Below are 20609 nucleotides of genomic sequence, written 5' to 3'. Positions count from 1 at the left end.
CTCCTCTGTCCATCCATCCATTTCTGCCAGTAGCTCAAATTGTGTCTATATGCTTCCCATGGCTTCGTCCCATCGAATTCCTGTGGCTTCCTTCATACTAGATCACCTCTATTGCTGACACTGATGTCTGGAATTGCGACTTCTGGCAGGACTGAAGATGTCTGCTTTAGGGCTTAGCTGCGGGGTCTGTAAGGGGCTTCCTGTTGTCTGAGGCTGATTAGGTCCATGGCTAATATATCCTCTTTGTGTAAAAGACAGTAAATCATCCTTTAATGTATTTAATTCATTTTGAAATTTATTAAACTCTTCCATTTGTACTTTCCAGTTCCCACTGGTGCTGATTTTCTTTCCACTGCTGTAGTCTTTGTACCTTTTGCCATTGTTGTTGATTTTCCTGTAGTTGCTGCTGACTTTCTTCCTGTTTCCTTTCTTGTTCCAGTTGCCACTGCTGTAATCTCTCTTCTTGCTTATTTTCTCGTTCTTCTTGTTTCCTTTCTTTTTCCTCCAAACACTGCTGTAGTCTCTCTTCTTGTTTCTTCTCTTGTTCTTCTTGTTTATTTTCTTTTTTCCTCCAACAAGTGCTGTAATCTCTCTTGTTTATTTTGCTCTTTGAGCTGCCACTGTTGTAGGTTTTCTTGCCACTGCTGTTGTGTCTCTTCTTGTTTATTTTCTCGTTCTTCTTGTTTCCTTTCTTTTTTCCTCCAAACACTGCTGTAGTCTCTCTTTTTGTTTCTTATCTTGTTTCTTGTCTTCTTGTGCTGTATACAGTGGCATAAATATGCCCCCGCAATTGCTGGAGGGGGAGGAAGGGCAGTAAGCAAACATCATACAGTTCACTTGTTTTAAAATAATATATTGAAATAATTCAAACGTATATACAAATGTTCGTTATACTGTTGGTTATTACAGTTGTATCCAGAGCTTTAAATAATTGTCTTTTTTTTCGTCCACACAGGCTGGTTCAGTTACTTTAGAACACAATTCAATAAGACCGATTCTTCTTTTTAGTCTGTTATTACAATACAATATGTGATAATTTCACTTTAAAAATCACCGCTATACACTCTTTATGGCGAAACTCAAAGTCACGCAGTCTTGGTCTAGCTAACTATATATAACTAACTGAGGCCTAGAATTTTCTACACACTACGAGATATTATGATGCAATAATACTCAAATAAAACAACGAGAAAACTTAGAAGGTTGTAGTAACATGACGCAATGATACAACAAGCATCAATCCACAACAACTGAACTACATAATGTATGATTCTCACACAGTTACTTAAATAAACCTGCGATAAACTATCACTTCTAAAAAGATCTCAATTTAACATTCACGCTATACTTAAATTATCTAAATCATAACATTCGCATTGGACTTAAACAGTCATTTATATCTAACAGACAGCTGCCAGTCTGAAGGAAGTAGAGATACGTACATCCATCAAAGCTCCCACCTCCTCTTGGACTGCTTTATTCGAATAGTGGGATATGACCATCTCCCGTACAACGCACCCACGCTACCAAAGGGCAAAGCGCTATTTTGCGGCAGCATGATGTGAACCATGAACCATTAAATTCACAGATCGTGACGTTAATCACTAGAATACGTCCGCCCTAGTAAAACTGAACATAATAATCTGTAAATTAATGAAAATTGGTCATTCTTTTGGATTGCTTGTGGCACCAAAAGAAATGCATATTTGGCTGTATTGTAAGTAACAACAAGTATCATCAAAGGCATTAATGTTCCAGTGTACTGTTTAGTATTTTACACCATAAAGTATTAGTTGTAAAATACTAAACAGTATTTTACAACTAATACTTTATAGTGTTCATAGTAAAATCAAATGACATATGTATATATATATATATATACATGTGTGTGTGTATCCAAATTAATTTACTACTTTATTATTTCTCTTTATACTGTAACGAAAATCATGCTGTGTTAGTTGTAGCATAGTTACTGTTACGACAGCGGAAGTCACGTGACGCTGGAAGCATGGGCGCTAGAGTTTCTTGAAGGATCATGACTGTTCCTGGCAACTCTAGTCTTTTCTAGGCGCCCTCTATTTTAGTATATAAGCCCGGCAAATAAAGCGGAGATAATAATTGCAGATAGAGAGATATAGACATATTGAGTCAAGCGAGCGGTAGTGACCTTAAGTAAAGTGCGCGAATCGTTGTGAATTATAGTGTGTGATTAAGTTAAAGTGAATGTGGAAATTAAGTGTATTGCAAAGTTGTATTGAGAAAGAATAAACTAGTTTTATTTAAGAAAGGACTTGTATCGCTGAAGTTCTTCGGAAAGAATTTTTACGAGAAATTAACAAACAAACAGAGACGTAACAGTAATTTACAAAAATATTAAATAAGAGGGGCCAAGGATTGAGCCTTGAGGAATACCACAACGAATACTACAGAAATGAGACTTTTTTTCCATTAATTGAGGTATAACATTGCCTATTTATTAAGTATGTTTTAATAATATCATAAATATTACCACGTAGACCGTAACGAGCACATTTGTAAAGTGAAACTGTATGATTAATGTTGTCAAATGCTTTGGCAATGTTTAGGGCCCAAATTAAAACAGATTTTTTGCCTCATAAGCCGTAATAAGCTTTGTAGTAATTGCCAATAGACTTTTCAGTAGATTTATGCTTACTGAAACCAAATTGCGAATCGCTTAAAACCTTAGTTTTCTGGAGAAACACAATGATTGTATTGTGAAGTACACGTTCAGTTATACGAGCGAATGCAGATAAGATGGAAATAGGCCGATAATTTTTCACAAGATCAAGATCACCACCCTTGTAGGTGGATACAATCTTAGCAATTTGCAGAACAAACACAGTTAAGGGTTCAATAATTGAATTACTAACAGATTTAACCACTGACAGTGAACATCATCCCATCCAGCAGAAGGAGAACTAAAGAGTGCCTTAATGTCTGCGCAAATTTCATTCACAGATAAATAGACTGAGTTATAGGCGTATCCTGAACCAAACTGTTAGTGCGAGTATTACACTGCTTAGTAAAATATTCATTAAAAATATTGGCAATAAAAGCAGGATCACTAATATAAGAACCCGTGTCACTACATATACTTGCAATCTTGGAATTTTAAAGCGACGATAGAGTCTTTGCTTACGTTTAATTATACATAATGAAGTTACGGTCATTCAAGGTGGATATTTGGAATTATTCAAATTATCAACTTCAACAAATGGTAAGCATGAATGATATAGTTTGCGAAAATACTCTACAAAAAGGAAAAAAGCTAAACGGACATTAGGTTCTCCATCTGTAATAGGGTTCCAATTAACATCACTTAAGGCAATATTAAAATTCTTCATTGTGTCAGCATAATAAGTCTTTTTTGTATAGTTATAAACTTTGATGGAATTAATAACATAGCGAAAGATAAAGATAATGCACATTGAATTGAAATATCACAACAAATGACGTCAGGAACTACACGACAAGAATTTGTGAAAATATTATCAAGTGTCGATACAGCGGCCTCTACTACTCTGGTAGGATGGTAAATTCAATAGTGGGTATTAATAACAGACATCGATTTATTTACTTCAAGCACATGACTTCGATCAATAAGAGTTTGGCCATATTGAAAAAAAAAACAATAAAATCACCCAAAAAGAATACTGAGTTATCTGAATTGATAATATCAATGAGTGAACCCATTGTGTCTATAAAATCACTCCATTTACCAGAGAGTGGACGATAAATATAATAAAAAGTATGAAATTATTCAAACCTAAAACTATATAGTTCACTATGATCAGTCACAATAATATGATTGAAATCAATTTTATACTTTAGGCCAGGATATGTATATATAACGATTGAGTTATCACATCATCTAGCCCCCCAGTGGCACAGCGGTACGTTTGCGGACTTACAACCCTAGAAACCGGATTTCGATGCCCGTAGTGGGCAGAGCACAGATAGCCCATTGTGTAGCTTTGTGCATAAGTACAAACAAACAATCACGTCATCTATTTCACGTTTAATACTTCTAATCGTGATTTAGGTTACGTCTAGGGTGAAAAGTGTATCTGACAAATAAATCCTCAGGTCAAAGTTGAAAAGAAAAAAATTGTGTTGCTACTTCAGAAGACCAGTAAAGTCCAACACAAAATAAAGTTGATCTAGTCATTCTTTCCGAAGTGAACTGTTCACAATTTTTAACATTAAAACAGCTTCTTCCAAAAATGACTCAATGTCTGTTGTCGTAGTATCTAGTGTACATCGTCAATAAATAATCTCCTCCTACAACTAGAAACCAATTTCAATGAACCCCATTTATTGTCTGTTTTTACATTGCAAATAACAGTAGTCCGCTTTCATGACTGTTTTATCCTACGTTGGCCAGAACAAGCTCTCTCTGAGTCATTATAAACTTCATCGTCAGGAAGTGATCTTAATGGGTCCTCAAATTGAGCACCATTTCCAGAAGTTTCTCTATTAGTCATTTCTGAGCTACAATTCAGTTTGTTAATGGAATTAACTGTCTGATGCTAAACGTTAATATTTCAGAAATTTCGTACAGAAACATTGAAAAGCCCTAACAGTGTTCGTCTTCACTTCAGAAGTAAAGTAATATCGAGGTTGAAAATTTTCAAAGAAACATCAACACTTAAATCTTGGGACTTTTTACGATATAATTGTCTTTTTGAAAAGCCCACATAGGACACCTTCTCTGTAGAAGAAAATGAAAAACTGTGAAACAAAAATTTCAAATTAGTTATTTCATGATAAAAGATAATTTTATTAAATATGGATGTAAAAGTGTATTATATTACTGAAACAATTAAACCTCAGGAGATTTGAAGAAAAAAATTTACTTCAGAAATGCCCACATCGAATACATTGCTAAAATTCCTATTTTTTATGCCTTTTATGAAAAGTTTCCCCATTTTCTATTTCGCTTTACTCTTGTAGACAAGATAAACACTGTTAGGAATTTCTAATATTTTTTTTGTTTTTTTGCAAAATTTCACAAATATTGAAGTTTTTTGTTTCTTTTTCAAACTACTCTCACCATTTCCTTCTACTATTTTTTGAGGAACGATGCACTCCACTTAGGGTTTAAATAGGATGTACTGTTTGGATTAAACTGTAAGTCTAAAAGTTTTCACGCCATATGAAATTAAACATTATTGGTGCATTCAAATAAAGACTTATCTCAACATTAAAAAAAAATCCATTTTTGTCTGTAAAAATACCTAAATACCCTTTGATTTTTTGAAAGAAAAAAAATGTAAAATATATTTTCATGTTCGTCTAAGGAAAACTGGTATTGGAAGTGAGCTTTTGAAAAAATACATTTTCTTCGAAAAGTCACTACGATTAATTGTTTATATATCGTAACACCCAGTAAAGTCTGCTAGGGAAATTAAATCTCTAACAGTGTTTAGAAAGGACTTTGTAGCTATTGTTTAACTGTTAAAAAATAATTCAATAATATGTAATTAAATGTAGTTAATTGAATGTACTGTACAAAAAATTTATAATTAACGTATAATTCAAAACCAAAGGTATATTTGGACAATCTGAAACTTGATCACTGGTAAAATGTGAACGTAACTGTAATAGGGCCCATAAATTATTTCGTAAAATGATTACTCTTCTCTAATGATCATTCTTACCCACGTTTTTAACTTGCACAACTTAGACGTGCCAATTTATGTCTTTTATTTTGGAAACAAAATGTTTGTATCATTCGTTTTCTTCAAAGGAAATTATGCATTGGATGTGGGCTGTTCAAAAATAGAATTTTATTGCTAAAATTATTAATTTTCATACCTTAAGGTTTTCGATTTCGCTTTACTTTTGCAGACAAGATAAACACTATAAGGAATTTTTTATATTTTTTTGCTGAATTTCACATATATTAACATTTTGTGTTTATTTCTCAAACTACTATAACCTTTTGCTTATTCTATTTTTTGAGGAAAGATGCACTCCCTTTAGGGTTTAGGAAAGGATATTTTGTTTTGATTAAACTGTAAATCTCTAAATTTTGTTGTTTTTTCAAGGATTTTAGGACATCTGAAATTAGACGTTATTGAAAAAAAAATTGTATCATAGGTTTTTACGTCCATCTTTGCAAAACTTGTATTCGAAGTGGTCTTTTCAAAAAAAAAGTTGTTGCTTTTTCTTTAAAAGTCGCTATGGTTAATTGTTCATGTATCGAAATGCCCTTTAAATTTGTTTTCTTGAAAATACCTAAAATCTTTGTACTTTGGAAACAAAATGTTTGTATCATTCGTTTTCTTCAAGTGGAAAATATGGATTCGATGTGTGCTTTTAAAAAAATATAATTTTATTGCTAAAATTCTTTTTTTTAAGCTAAGGTTTTTTATGCCAATTATCCTTATCTTCCATTTTGCTTTACTGTTTCAGACAAAATAATCACTGTAAAGAATTTTTTTTAATTTTTGCTAAATTTCACAAATATTAAAGTTACGTGTTTATTTCTCAAACTACTATTATCTTTTCCTTATAATATTTGTTGAGGAAAGATGCACTCCCTTTAGGGTTTAGGATAGGATGTATTGTTTTCATTAAACTGCAAGTCTTTAAATTTTGTTTTTAGGCCATTTCAAATTAGACATTATTGCTGTATTTAAATAAACACTTATCTCGACATTTGAAAAGAAATATTTCTTATTCCGTATTTTTTTTATCATTGATTTTGATATTCGTCTATGGAAAGCTTGCATTCGAAGTAGTCTTTTCAAAAATGTATTTATTTTCCTTTAAAAGTCGCTACGTTTAACTGTTTATGTATCAAAATATACACTAAACTCCAAATTTAAAAAACCTTTGCTTCAGTGAAAGTACCTAAGGCCTTTGTATTTTGGAAACAAAATGTTTGTATCATTCGTTTTCTTTAAGGGAAGTTATGCAGTCGATGTGGGCTTTTAAAAATTAGAATTTTATTGGTAAAATTCTTATTTTTAAAGCCTTACCGTTTTTATGAAAATTTTCCCATCTTCGATTTCACTTTACTCTTTCAGACAATATAAACACTGTAAGGAATGTTTAATATTTTTTGCGAAATTTGACAAAAATTAAAAGTTTTGTTTTTATTTCTCAAACTAGTATCTTTTCCTTAAGCAAAAGATACTCTTATAGTAAAAATAAAACACCCTTTTGACTTTTATATCTTATAATATTAAATAAAAGGGTGGAGGTTGAAAATTTTACATTTTTAGGGTGGGTTAATTTTATGTTACATCTAAACATTAAGGGTAACTAACTTCCCACAACTGACTGCAGAAAGCAGTGGGAGTTATGGGTTCAAACACTCAACTCCCAACCGATTCTCCTTAGTTGCTGGCAACTTTTACATCGACATACTTATCTGGTCTGATAGATGGAATATCCCCAACGCGTTTGGGGGCTATGACCACAGACATTATCCATTAGGACTTAAGGATGAAAGAATGGTAATAGAAGAATTATTTTTGTCTCATTATAATGTTGTTTTTTTATTGTATTAAATTTAATATTGTTTTATAATGCTGTTTTTTAATAGCCTATGGACAGTTAATTATTTCATAGTATTAGGTATATTTATATATAGAGCTCGATGACTATCAATTATGATTATTGCTAATAGGCGATTTAGATCAGCACTATTAAACAATAAAGAATTTCTAATAATTTAATGCATAAATTTCGTTTCCGGTCGGTTATCCATAGTCATAGACAGATAAAGTTTGTGGTAATAGCACCCAAAAAGCGTTGGGTATATTTCATCTATCAAACAAAATCCAAAACGCCGAAGTTAAACAAGTTGATCATCATGGAAAATCAAAACAAGGGTGAAGAGGCGAGTGCTTAAACCCACAACGTCTCACCTCCTACTGCCTTTCGCTGTCTGCAGCCAGATATGGGAAGGAAGTTAGTTACCCTTGAAGTCTACAAGTAGAAAAAAAACCTCCCAAAATTTCAACAATATATAACTCTCAACCACCACTTTCCACCCTTGTTTTGATTTCCCATGATGGTGAACTTGTTTAACTTCGGCGTTTTGGATTTTGCTTGATAGATGGAATATACCCAACGCTTTTTGGGTGCTCTGTATACACTTAATTTCATGTCTGATACTCTAATCTCAAGTTTCTTCAGATGTTTAAAATGATACACTATCTTGTACAGCAGTGTCTCATTTTACACTCAAAATAAATTATTCCATGTTACTGGGTGAAGTAACACACACACACACGATAAGTAACTCCATGTTAACTAGTAACACACACACACACACACACATGATAAGTGACTCCATGTTACCTAGTGAAGTAACACACACACACACGAATAAAAAACTCCATGTTACTGAGTGAAATAACACAACCAGTATAAGTAACTCAATGTTACCTGGTGAAGTAAAACAACCATGATAAATGATTGAAATCAAAATGCCTCTCCGATAATGTATTAAGTGACATATCTAAATGATTTATGTCACCCACACAATAGCTTAATCTACAATGGTTCAAAATCAATTTGCATGAAACGCAGTTCTTTAATTTGCTTAAAACACAAGAAACTGTGTACACTCTACAGAAATAATCATGTCTGAAGTGCAAGCATGCTTTTACTTTGTACTGCAACTAGTATTTTACTGTTTCTTTGTATTTTTTTTATTTCTGCAACTTCTATTTATGAGATTTATTCATGTGTGTGTGTACATACATATATATATATATATATTACTTACAAAACAAAAAGTTTCCAGTTATTTTTTTTGTCATTCAAAACAACAAAAATGTAAATCTGTGTGTTAAAATGGGAATCCTAGAAGGTTATTGTTAAGACAAAAAATGTTTAAAAGTTTGTATTATGTACAACACATTCTTCAGATACTTTATTACAATTTTAGTACAATAGTCCAGTCACATCAACACTCAAGTATATTACAGTTCTAGTTGCAGAAAACAACAGCAGCAAACCCTGGTTGCTTTCACTCACAAGAAATATAAGTGCAGCTTAAAAAAAGTTTTAAACCTGTATGAACTGCCATTAGCTTGTTTATATTTATCATGTTACAGTAAGACTTGCGTGATTTATAATAATTTCTGAAACTAAATAAAGCACTTAAAAAGGACATTAACAGAAATTATTCCTCATGTTCTTAAGTTAAAGAAAATATACCAATTTTTCTTCCCTTTCTTGCTAAAAAAAGAAAAGAAAAAAGTTTCTTATAAATGCCTGTACTAATCATGTGTACTAGTACTTTCCACGAGTTAAAACCACAAGATTCCAAGGTAAACAATACTTACATTATATTTTTGACATCCTAAAGCAAACACTTATTATTCTTTTATTATATTTTAATAAAAGTAAATATTTTCGAAATGTAAAATAATATAATATTGAAAGAGATCCACTAAACAAATAACACTGTCAAACTTTCTGCTACTTGCAAATAATGTGTTAAGTGAACACTACAAAGTATACCAGAAACCTACATTTACTTCTTATATATATATTTTTACATGTATTAATTTACAACAAATACTTCATAATTTACTGAATACATTTTAATCAAAAATAATATCCTAAATCTCCACTGGCATTCTATAATAAATTGAAATATACTGAATACAATATACTGAAATTTCTAAAATTTCCTACATTTACAAGCCATTCTGTTAACAAGAATCAGAACTCAGTTTTGGTTGTCATACAAAATGTTTTGTCGATGTTACCTTCAAATAGTTCACAAATATAACCAGTTCTACCAAACACAGTTCTATTAGTAATTGATGCATGTGAAGTTAAATGCCATCTGGCAGATTTAACTAAAGAAAATGATCAGAGGATATGAATGAAATAAAACAATGCATCATACTGAAAACATTCATGTAGCACAAACAAGTAAGCTAAGAATCCTAAAAAAAAAATAAAAAAAAAGTTCCCATTTCACACAAACTTGATAAAAAAAATTGTATTTATCTCAAGATTTTACAAAGTAAACCAGAAATTTTATTTGCAATACTTAAAGAAACAATTTACAGTTTGGGTTTCAAAAATAGCTTATGAAGTTCAGAAACATTCTACTTTTAACATAATGTACAGAAATAATTTTTAAGCTGTATGCTATTATACAAAGGTCATAAATAAATGATACACAGTTTTCAAGTATACAGTGAATTTCAATCTCAGGTAACTTCTAACGTAAAAAAAAAATCATTCCAAATTAGTGTAATTGATATCTTCGTATTTAACACATTCCTTGTTCCAAAAAGAAATTGTATGTCACAATTACTAAATGACTACTTATTATTGAACAAATTATGTGTTAAGTTCTGGTATTCAATTTGCTGGTTATTTATCCAAAAATTTCAAATGAACTACAGTCTAATGTTACAGAAAAGCAAGATTTTTAAAGAATTATTTATTGGTTATACCTTGACTCTGAGCCCTGGAAAATTAACATATACTCTCCTGGTTCTAATACAACTTACTCAAAAATAAAGAAGTTTAACTGACTACAATATCAACATATTCTGATACTTACTCTTCTGGTTCTAATCCATTGATCTCAAAATAAAATCTGATGAAACTGAAAAAATCATCATGTTCTGATACTTACCTTACTGGTTCTAATCCATTGATCTCAAAATAAAATCTGATGAAACTGAAAAAAATCAACATATTCTGATACTTACTCTTCTGGTTCTAATCCATTGATCTCAAAATAAAATCTGATGAAACTGAAAAAATCAACATGTTCTGATACTTACCTTACTGGTTCTAATCCAGTAAACTCAAATTACAGGATGTATCTAATATTACTTGAAAATTAATATATTCTAGTACTTACTTTTCGAGTTACATTCCAATGAAGTATGTATTCAGATCTAATTGAAGAATGAATATGGTCTGATTCTAACTATAAATGAAGTGTTTTCTGACACAACTGAAGAATTAACGAGTTCTGACATATTTTGCAATAGTCTTAAGTCAGAAGACTTGTGTAAAAACAGAAAAAATTAATGCTGGTGTTTATTCTCCTTGAAACTTACTAAATGCGACCAATGCTTAGATACATGGTTTTAACCAGTACACCAAGAAAAGATACGGATTTCCCATACATGGTTTTAACCAGTACACTGAGAAAAGATATGGATTTCCCATACATGGTTTTAACCAGTACACTGAGAAAAGATACGGATTTCCCATACATGGTTTTAACCAGTACACTAAGAAAAGATACAGATTTCCCATACATGGTTTTAACCAGTACACTGAGAAAAGATACAGATTTCCCATATTACTAGAAAAGTCACTAATTTTAACACATTTTCAAGTTTTATGACAGAATTTTTTAAACTGTCGCTGGTGTGAGATTTTACGAGTTGAGAGAGACAAGACAGTTACAAATGTGAACAACAGAAAATACTTTCAATCATACAACAGGAGCAATATAAATGTATAATGTTACCTTCAAGCATATATATATATATATATATATACTACAACTTAGTTTTTAAGACAAAAACTAAAGGCAGTAATATTTAACATTTACAAGTTCAAAACTAAAATAAACATACTTTTCTTAACATGAAAAGTTAACTGTGGTATTATGTACACAGAATCTAGCAAAATACAATGTGCCAATCATCATAAGGTCACTACACACAGCTGCATAGCTCATTTCTGCATAATTTAAAATTTCATGCACTTAAAAAGAAGCACATTACATGTACAATTAAGGACTGTATATTACATCTTTCATACGAGATGTTATAAATTTCAGGTCTCTACGATTATAAAATCATTCATTAGTATTTCCCAAAACAGCTATAATGTACACTTCATATTGTGGAGGTAGATAAAATTATTGAAAACCTGTTTTTTTTTTCCCTTTAGAATTAGAAAAAAAAAATAAAAACTGGTATCTGCTGTGATTCTAACAAAAAAAAAAACTGAATTGGCCAATTTTTAATTTGTTAATTAGAGGGCAAATCTGTGTTTGCTAAGACCCCCCCCCCCCCCCGACACTGATTCATAGATGTAAAAATATTTAGTCCTTGAAGTTCAAAGTAAAATACCATTAACATGCATATCACAAACTTTCATCAAATACTAGATAGTTAGATATTTCTTTTTAACACTATCACATCTGACTGCTAAATTTTCCAGTATATTTCCATTCCCTTGTAAAACAGTATTCATTTACTTATAAAAAAAAAACAGTTACAATGTTAATTATATTAATATCAACAACAGATACTTTCATACTTTCTTGAGTGAAATAACTTGAAAGTTCCACTAAAAAAAATATCTTCTTAAGACCATTAACTTTGCATTAAAATGAATATTCTTATAGTTCAAATAGTATTTGGATGTCTACTTTGACCAAGTAAAAACCTAACTACATAAATAGTTTATGCTATTAACCATGCTTATTATTTAACTCTCATTCTACTTTAATTCCCCAAGATCTATTTCAGATTTTAATTAACATTTATTTAGATCAGTACTTATTAAAACAAACTAAAATCATATCAAAACAACTACTACTCATATAAGGTATCGTAACCTTTCAGGAGGATATTAGCTAGTTTCTCAATATAACCTGAAAAAAACCACATTTAATCAGCTAATTCTGAAGTGAGATATCAAGAAGAATCAGATGGAAAGTACCATTACTTTGGTGTTACATTAAAGTAGACTGTAGTCACTGATTTATGGAAAAAAAGGTCAAATTCACTTGATACTTTATTCACTTAATAGTGAGAAAAATGGCTGGCACAGTCTGGACTGTACTGAACTTTTAACTTTCCATACTTAGTAGAAAAGTTTACTTATGAAGATACTTGAATGTCTAACATAATGACTAAAATATCTGCTACACTAAAACTGTGCATCTTTCTATGTGTTGTAACATGACAATTCATTAACTAAAGTATTCTATGGTGATGCACTTACTTGAATAAAAATATACACAAGTACATTTCCACACAAAAAATAAAAGTTCAGAGTGAATAATGCTGGATTAAAATTAACCATATTATTTTATGTATTAAAGTGTTTAACATGAAATTTCAGTTCACTGTATTCATGCTGTGAATTTCTATTATTTTATTTTACGATACAACAGTGCTTCATCATAAAACCTAACTCCTTTAATTGAGGAGCTGAAAAGTCAAAATTTCATGCAAAAGCAAATGAATTCACATAACACTGAGAAAAATAGGGAGTAGAGAAATTTTACATAACTCTTGGTCATTGATATTAGCTACACTGTTGAAATAGTGACCACAGCCACATGAACATACAACATATTCAATGTGCCTAAAATTCTTGTCAATATTTCCTGCATAGACAGGGGAGAAAAAAAAAACATTTGCCACAAAACAGTAATTAGTAGCTTTCTAAATTGTGAACACTGCTATACAAAATATTTCAAAACAGTGAACATGGATAATCTACAACAAATATTTGAGGTTTTTAATATGACTGTTGAAAAGTAAATAAACAAGACTTTCTGTGAGATGAAATGCTACGCCGCATATTTTATTAAATTAAAACATGCAAAACAGCACACTATTCAAACAAAGAATTATGCTATGACTTTCAAAAACAACTTCACACATTAATGTCATTTCATGCAATTACAAAAACAAACACAAAACGTAGAAAATTATTTTTCAACCATGAAGCATTTTTGACATATACTGTAAATGGCTAATAGGGTTTTTTCATACTAACACACAATCTCAAGCACTTATCAACAACAAAAGCTTAGTTTTTGCTTCATACATAACCATTTACAAATACCTACTCCCAAATATAGGGAATTGTTTATCTAATCAAAAGAACTTGCTAGTGGAAATAGTTTCTTACAAGCTTTTTCGTTTAGGGAATTGCATAATAGATGCTTTCTAATGTTGAAGCCAATAAAAATATACAGTTAATATACAACAAATATACACGTAAAACTAGTCCCAATCTGACTTAATGGGGTTCATGTAGACTGTACTCTCATCCATCCATCCCATATCCTGTTGAAGGTGCAGGCTCTACAGGTTTGAATCCACTACATGGGGAGCCACTGCTGCTAGACATGGAGTCTGTGATGTCATGTGGAACTGTCTGATCTGGACTGTTCACTGGATCCAGACTACTAGATGACAAACTGTAATGAATCATGAGTAAACTAATTAAAGTATGTCAAACAACTGTGTCAAATAGACAGCTTTTATTAATACCCCCCTCTAAGTTCTCTGTTTTAAAAATACCAAATTTGACTTCAAGTCTGAGTTAAAATATTACACATAAGCCTTTTGTGTTAAAAGTTTGTTATAAATACATGAATAAGTAAACAAAGAAAGGAAAAGAACTCTGATTGTATCAAGCTTTCAAGCTTAGAAAAATCACGTATATAGTGAATTTGGAGGGTGTGGAACAATCACTCAAACAAATTATGGTATCAAGCTATCAAAAAAAATAATTGTTTTTTACATACCACTTAGTCATAAAACCTATAGACCATAATTCTATATCAAAAATACGTGATAGAAATCCAAAGACATGATATCTTTTCATTAGTTATTAAACAGCACTTTGAAAATAAGTACTAGGCTTAAAAAGAATAAAAAAAATCTATTATTACTACACACAGTTACTTATACTTTGCAGATGATTCCTAAATATTTCAAGTCAACAGTTCTTAGTTGTTGACTTTTTTGAGCTGAACATTTCTCAGTATGAGCAGTTGAGATAGTTGTTCATTAAGACAAGAAACATTTTTTTCCACAACCACAATTTAATTTTGATTACAACCTTTCTACTTTAAAGCTAAATGTCCAAGAAAAGATAAGTTTAGAAATGTCCTAAAAGAATCTACTAACTCTCTCCAGACTGGTGGGGTGTCAAATATATAACTTGGTTTGTTCCTTCTTACAGCAGAAATACTTAAAAAAATGGCAGTAAATTTAGTACAAACTTTCAAAACAGTATCTAGTTTCTGCTTAAATAAAATTAATGTTATTTGATTTAGTATTTCTATCATTTTTTAGGTTATGAAATTTTCAGAACTTTGTTATTAGACAGTTTGGAAAATTATTAAAACTACTTCTTTTCCTCATAGATTTCAATTGTTTTTTATTATTGATCAGAAGTTTTATTTTATATACCCAGTCAATAGCAACTCATCTGATATTTATTAACATATTTATTGTGATATTTTTCTGATTAAAGCAGTTTCCCAACCTGGGCAGTACAGCCCCCTGGTGTGCATTTTTTAAATTCGGGGGAGGGGCAGTAAACTTAGAGGGGGCAGACAGAAAAGTTTTGGCATTTTCAAAGTTATATTTGTTAAAATTAAACCATAAGAATTTACTACTATTGCCTTACAATTGTCATTTTAGTAAAATATTTTAATGGCCTAAAATTTTGTTTTAGAAGGGGGCATGAGAGATCATTGTTTACTCTGCCATAAAAAAAGTTGGGAAATACTGGATTAAAGCATTCATCATTATCGGCTATAAATCATATAAACAATTTACAGAGATTTATCATTGACCTAACCTTTCAACCTAACCTGGTTTGTTTTCACTATATAATAGATATTTGTGTGTCTTGTTTCAATGTGATAAAAATTTATATTCAATAAAAAAGATTTGTGCCTTTCAAATAGCTTGTCTTCACTTATCATAATTGCTAAACCTAATTAAACTTACCTTAGTAGAATAAATATTCCTGTAGCTTTCAAACACAAGTAATTTTAAACAAAACTTTTATCAGGAACATATGAACATCACAAGGAACTACAAAAAATGTCCTAAATGTTGTAAATTTTGCATTAGTATCCTTTGTTCACTCTCACTGAAGCTGTAAGTAGCTAAAATGTCTAAAAACCATAAATATCTGATAAAGCCACTTTATTTACTCTAAAATAAAATTGCCATAGACCAATTTGGAGCTCTTCTATCTAACAGTTTTTAGCTGTTGGCTCTAGCTATTTTTAAACCACATGCTGTAACATCATAAAAGGATAGCATTGAAGCATTACAGCAATAAAACCACAGACACAGAATGAAATTAAGTTGAGAAACAAAACACAAATTATCATATTTCCATAAGATGATAGTTTCTTAGCAAATACAAATTGATACCTTGAGCCGAGTAGAAAAAATTCTAAAAATCAATACATGTGCTGTTTACAGATAAGATTCCTCAGAGCTGCTCAAAATGAAAGTTTGACCATTTTTTAATTTTTCTTTGGTGAAATAAACCAAATGTGATATATAATGCTAAAATATTATATATATAAAATAAAAATGTTTGAATAAAATATTTATCATATAACTAGAATTAAATTTCTTTACTTCAATTTTTGAAATTTGATACGCATGTGTGCACTCAACACCTGAAAGCTGTACACTGGTTTTGATAAAGCTAACTGTAACAATAACAGCTGATGAGTTATGTGTATACAGTTTTCCAAATCTTTCAGGAGAATAGCATTGTCAATTTTAAATAATGATTAAAACGTGAAGGAGTAACTACTACACTATTTTCAATAGTTAAAATAATTTTTAAAAATTTAAATTGAGATGAGATTTTTGTGAACAAATATCATTATGATGGCTTCCCAACAGATAAATCGTTATATCGACTGACTGAAAAAATAACTTATAAATGGAATTGATAGTGTTTTTCAATATTATAACCAAATATTTTATTTTAGATTCAAAATAATTGTACAAGATTTATCCTTATTTTACAAGTTAAATACTTACCTGTTTACCAATGTGTGGATGATAGTTTGAAAACTAGGTGCTTACCTGTGGGCTAATAAATGTGTGATGATTATTATTTGATGATAGTTTGAAAACTAGATGCTTACCTGTGGGCTAATGGATGTGTGATGATTATTCTTTCTGGAGTGCCTGCTCCTGTGTTCATCCTTTTTGCTGGACTTCCAATACTATCTTGTTCCATGTCTACGTCACCTGTAAAAGCATGGATTATTTAGTCATCAAAAGAAATATTAGCATGTTTTGAAAATTCTATTCATAGAGAAATAAAACTAGCCAATATATCACTAATGCACAAACAATATGCTCGTACAGCTAATCATTTATATATTTTCATTTGTAACCTTTTTGTACATAAAATACTCTGAATTAATTAAAACTTAGTGTGTGTGTGTGTAGTAATGAATAAATTCCAAACACAGAGTAAAAACTGCATTAAAGATGGCGAAAGATGAATAAAAACGAGGTTTAGAGGTCAAGCTTAACTTAACTTCTAACCCTCATTCTTATACCCCTCTATAGGCAATTATGTTTTTAACATTTATGTTAAAAATCTAACTTTCTTTTCTAAAATATAAAATAAAAATTGTTGCCTTACCTTGATTTTTCTTTTATGAAAACCTTATCCATAAATGACACATAAAGCTTAACTTGGTACAGAGCAAATCTCTGAGGCAAGTGGCTCAATCTCCTATGCTCTTCATAAACCCAAATATACCTGAAGAATTTTAAATTTACAAAACACAAACATAATAATACATCAGTCATTAAATTCTCAGAAGCATTTAAGACCGTTTTGCTCAGGCCACTTACATTTCCTTTTGATCAAGAACTGACTGGGTCGCAGGGCAATGGGACTCTGGCTGCGTCTGAAAAAGATGAAGGTTAAAAGACATTGCTGTTGAAGAACTCCTCTACCCCTTAGAGATTTTAGTTTTTCTTACACCTGCTGGAAAAATTTAGAAAAGTGGAAAAAAAGCTTACCGAGTCGTAAAACTTTTGCGAGTGGGGCTAGGATTAGGACTGAGAGAAAAGGAAGAAGTCCTCACAAGGTTTGCAGAAGGAGAAAAACATTGCTGAAAAAAAATGCAATTTTTAGTTTGTACATTGCTTTGAAAAACTTGAAACAGTATAAAAATCTATATATCTTTAGGATAGTATTTAGTATATTTTAAAAATACCACGACACTTCAAGTCAAGTTTAACAAGAAAAACAGTGCCTTATAGTCAATTCAATCACACACAGTATTTTACTCCCAAGAAAAAAGAAAAGAAATATTTATTCTTAAATTTTTAATGCTAATTTTTACACATACTTTCTAAGATAAATATAACACAACCTACTGAAATGTTTATTAACTTATAACTAATAACAACCTTCAGCTATGGTTTTACGTTTATTTTAGTAATTATAGATTTAACCCTCTCACTACAGGCATCCTTTCCTGAACACGCAACTGGGATTTTACTGAGTTACATTAAAAATTTAATTAATTAAACTACTATCTTATCATGGTATACGCATAAACTTGGCATCAAAACTTAGCTAATAATCCAAATTTTAATAGAAGTTTTAAGTTCTTAATTTTAAAAGGCAATATTTAAAAAAAAATCCTGAATTTTCCCTAGTAAGAGAATTGTAACATTTGCTCTCTACGTATCCTCTCTTCCATAATTTATGGGAAACACATGAACAAGTAAAGCCAAAAACATTTTGATAATTATAGGACATTATCTGCTTTTTTTGCATGTTATTATTCTATGTTCTTTGGTGCAGTAGTACCATTAGCATAAAAACGTAGGGATAAGTTTCACCAACTGTCAACAGCAAAAAAAAAAAGGAAGACCAAGGTAAGTACTATATATTTCTTATTTTTCATGGGTATTCTTTATTTACTACTATAAAAGTAACTGAGATGTAAAAATAAGAAACTCTTTAGGTTAGATAAGATTAGACTATGATAGGTAAAATAAAGAAGAAGAATTCTTCACAAGGTATTCTTATGAGCAACTCACAACTAACTCAAACATTATGTAGTTTGATAATGTGACAAAGCTACATGTTTGCCAAGTTGTGTACAACTTTTATGGCAGGAATATTAGTTAGCCATGGTTCAAAGAGCAATAAAACAATAAATTTTAAGTAGATACAGATGTATACTGTTACGCGTTTAAAGCTATTTAGGATAAGCAAAATAATTTCATGTTACAACTTGAAGTCATTCAAGATAAAAAAAAAGGTAATTTAGATTTGTTTCAGTTTGTTGGTTATGAGGTCGATCAAATTAACTAACCTAGTATAGAGTTAGGGTATAGAAAATAAAACAAAATATAATAAACAGATGTATACTGTTATGAGTTTAAAGCTATTTAGGATAAACAAATTAATTTCATGTTACAGCCTGAAGTCATTCTAGAAGAAGAAAAAAAGGTAATTTAGATTTGTTTCCTTTTCCTCTTTGGTGATTATGAGGTCGTTAAAATTAACTAACCTAGTATAGTTACAGTAGAGAAAATAAAATATAAAGTTTGACTGAAAAAAATGTCTGAAATATATTTAGAAGGTTTTAGAGATCAAGAAAATGAAATATGAAATTTCTAAGATGAAAACACTATTTTTAATCATAACATGAAAGTTATAATTTTTCCTACACTGAAAATATACTAATATAGTACATTACCCCACTCACATAAATAGCTATTCTCATTTGGTGTTGAATTTTTACATGCCACAAGCCTTCTATATCCCCTACATTGGAATTGACTGATTCCAATGTGTTTTTTATGCAAATCATCATATGTTAACCCTCCACCAATAAGAGTGTGACATACTCTCATGATGCATATTCAATTCTACCAGATTATAACTTCGAGTTTTGGCAGAAGATGGAAGCACCAGTTTTCAGTGGGGAGGAAGGGTGGGAAGTGTGAGCGAAAGTAAGTACCTATCAGAAATACATTTTCAGTGTAGGATAATTATAACTTCTGATACGGCATATTACCTCCACTCACCTAAGCAGCTAGAATCCCACATTGAATAGGTGGAGAGACCTGTGCAAGGGAAAGAAAGAAGCATCCTTCAAAACCATCTGAAGAACACTCCCTAAGATGAGACAGTCAGATTCTAAGATCTGATGTGGGGAATCACACCACTTCTGAACCAGATATACTCTTTGCCCATCGTAGAAAAATGTCGCATATATGGGTGGAAAACAGAGGAGCACATCCAAATGGGAGAAAGCTATGGCTGGAAAGTGATCCAAACCATACAATATTTATGAAACTCAATCCCAGAAATTATAAAAGTAGATAAAATTAAAAGGATGTGACCCTAGGTGTAGAGTGGCTAGGGCTCGATGGACAGTACACCGTTGCCCATAACACTGATGGAGTATAAATGACGGAGGAATATAAACATTTGTACTACATGAGGACTTTAGTTGATTGGTTCTACTCTAAATCAAAACCCTTGCCACTGTGAACCAACATCCATGTGGGAATAGGATGAAAGATCCCATTTGAAGGGGTGAACTGCAATTTTGATGTCTCACTCCCACTTGTTTTTATGTTTCATATTGGAGGATACACCAGTAGAACACCACCGTTTGCAGTTCATTAACCTATTCAAGAGGATGCCTGCATGGTTGACCACCCCAGCAGCTTGGAACTGGAAAGTGGTAAGATATTCTAAATTCCACTAGAAGAAAAGGGAGGTAAAATGCAGTGGAAAATCAGGAGGAATGAAAAACACCTGAGACAGTGCAATGGGTGATCACAAAACCCTAT

General features: G+C 31.0%; 1 protein-coding gene across 1 annotated transcript in view; it reads right to left on the bottom strand.

Annotated features, from left to right (window-relative positions):
* Positions 1–8895: 8895 nt before the first annotated feature.
* Positions 8896–20609, bottom strand: part of LOC106467384 (protein FAM122A-like) — a 27902-nt gene continuing 16188 nt past the window's right edge. Inside the window, exons 6-9 of the mRNA XM_022395561.1 lie at positions 17808–17899; positions 17637–17692; positions 16913–17018; positions 8896–14197 (exon numbers count right to left, since the gene is read on the bottom strand). Coding sequence (XP_022251269.1) covers positions 14044–14197; positions 16913–17018; positions 17637–17692; positions 17808–17899 — 408 coding nt within the window. The 3' untranslated portion in view covers positions 8896–14043. The remainder of the gene's footprint in view (positions 14198–16912; positions 17019–17636; positions 17693–17807; positions 17900–20609) is intronic.

Source organism: Limulus polyphemus, unplaced genomic scaffold, assembly GCF_000517525.1.
Source record: "Limulus polyphemus unplaced genomic scaffold, Limulus_polyphemus-2.1.2 Scaffold2594, whole genome shotgun sequence".
NCBI lineage: Eukaryota > Metazoa > Arthropoda > Merostomata > Xiphosura > Limulidae > Limulus > Limulus polyphemus.
Note: the sequence above shows the minus strand (reverse complement) of the source record. Positions and strands in the feature narration are given on the sequence as shown.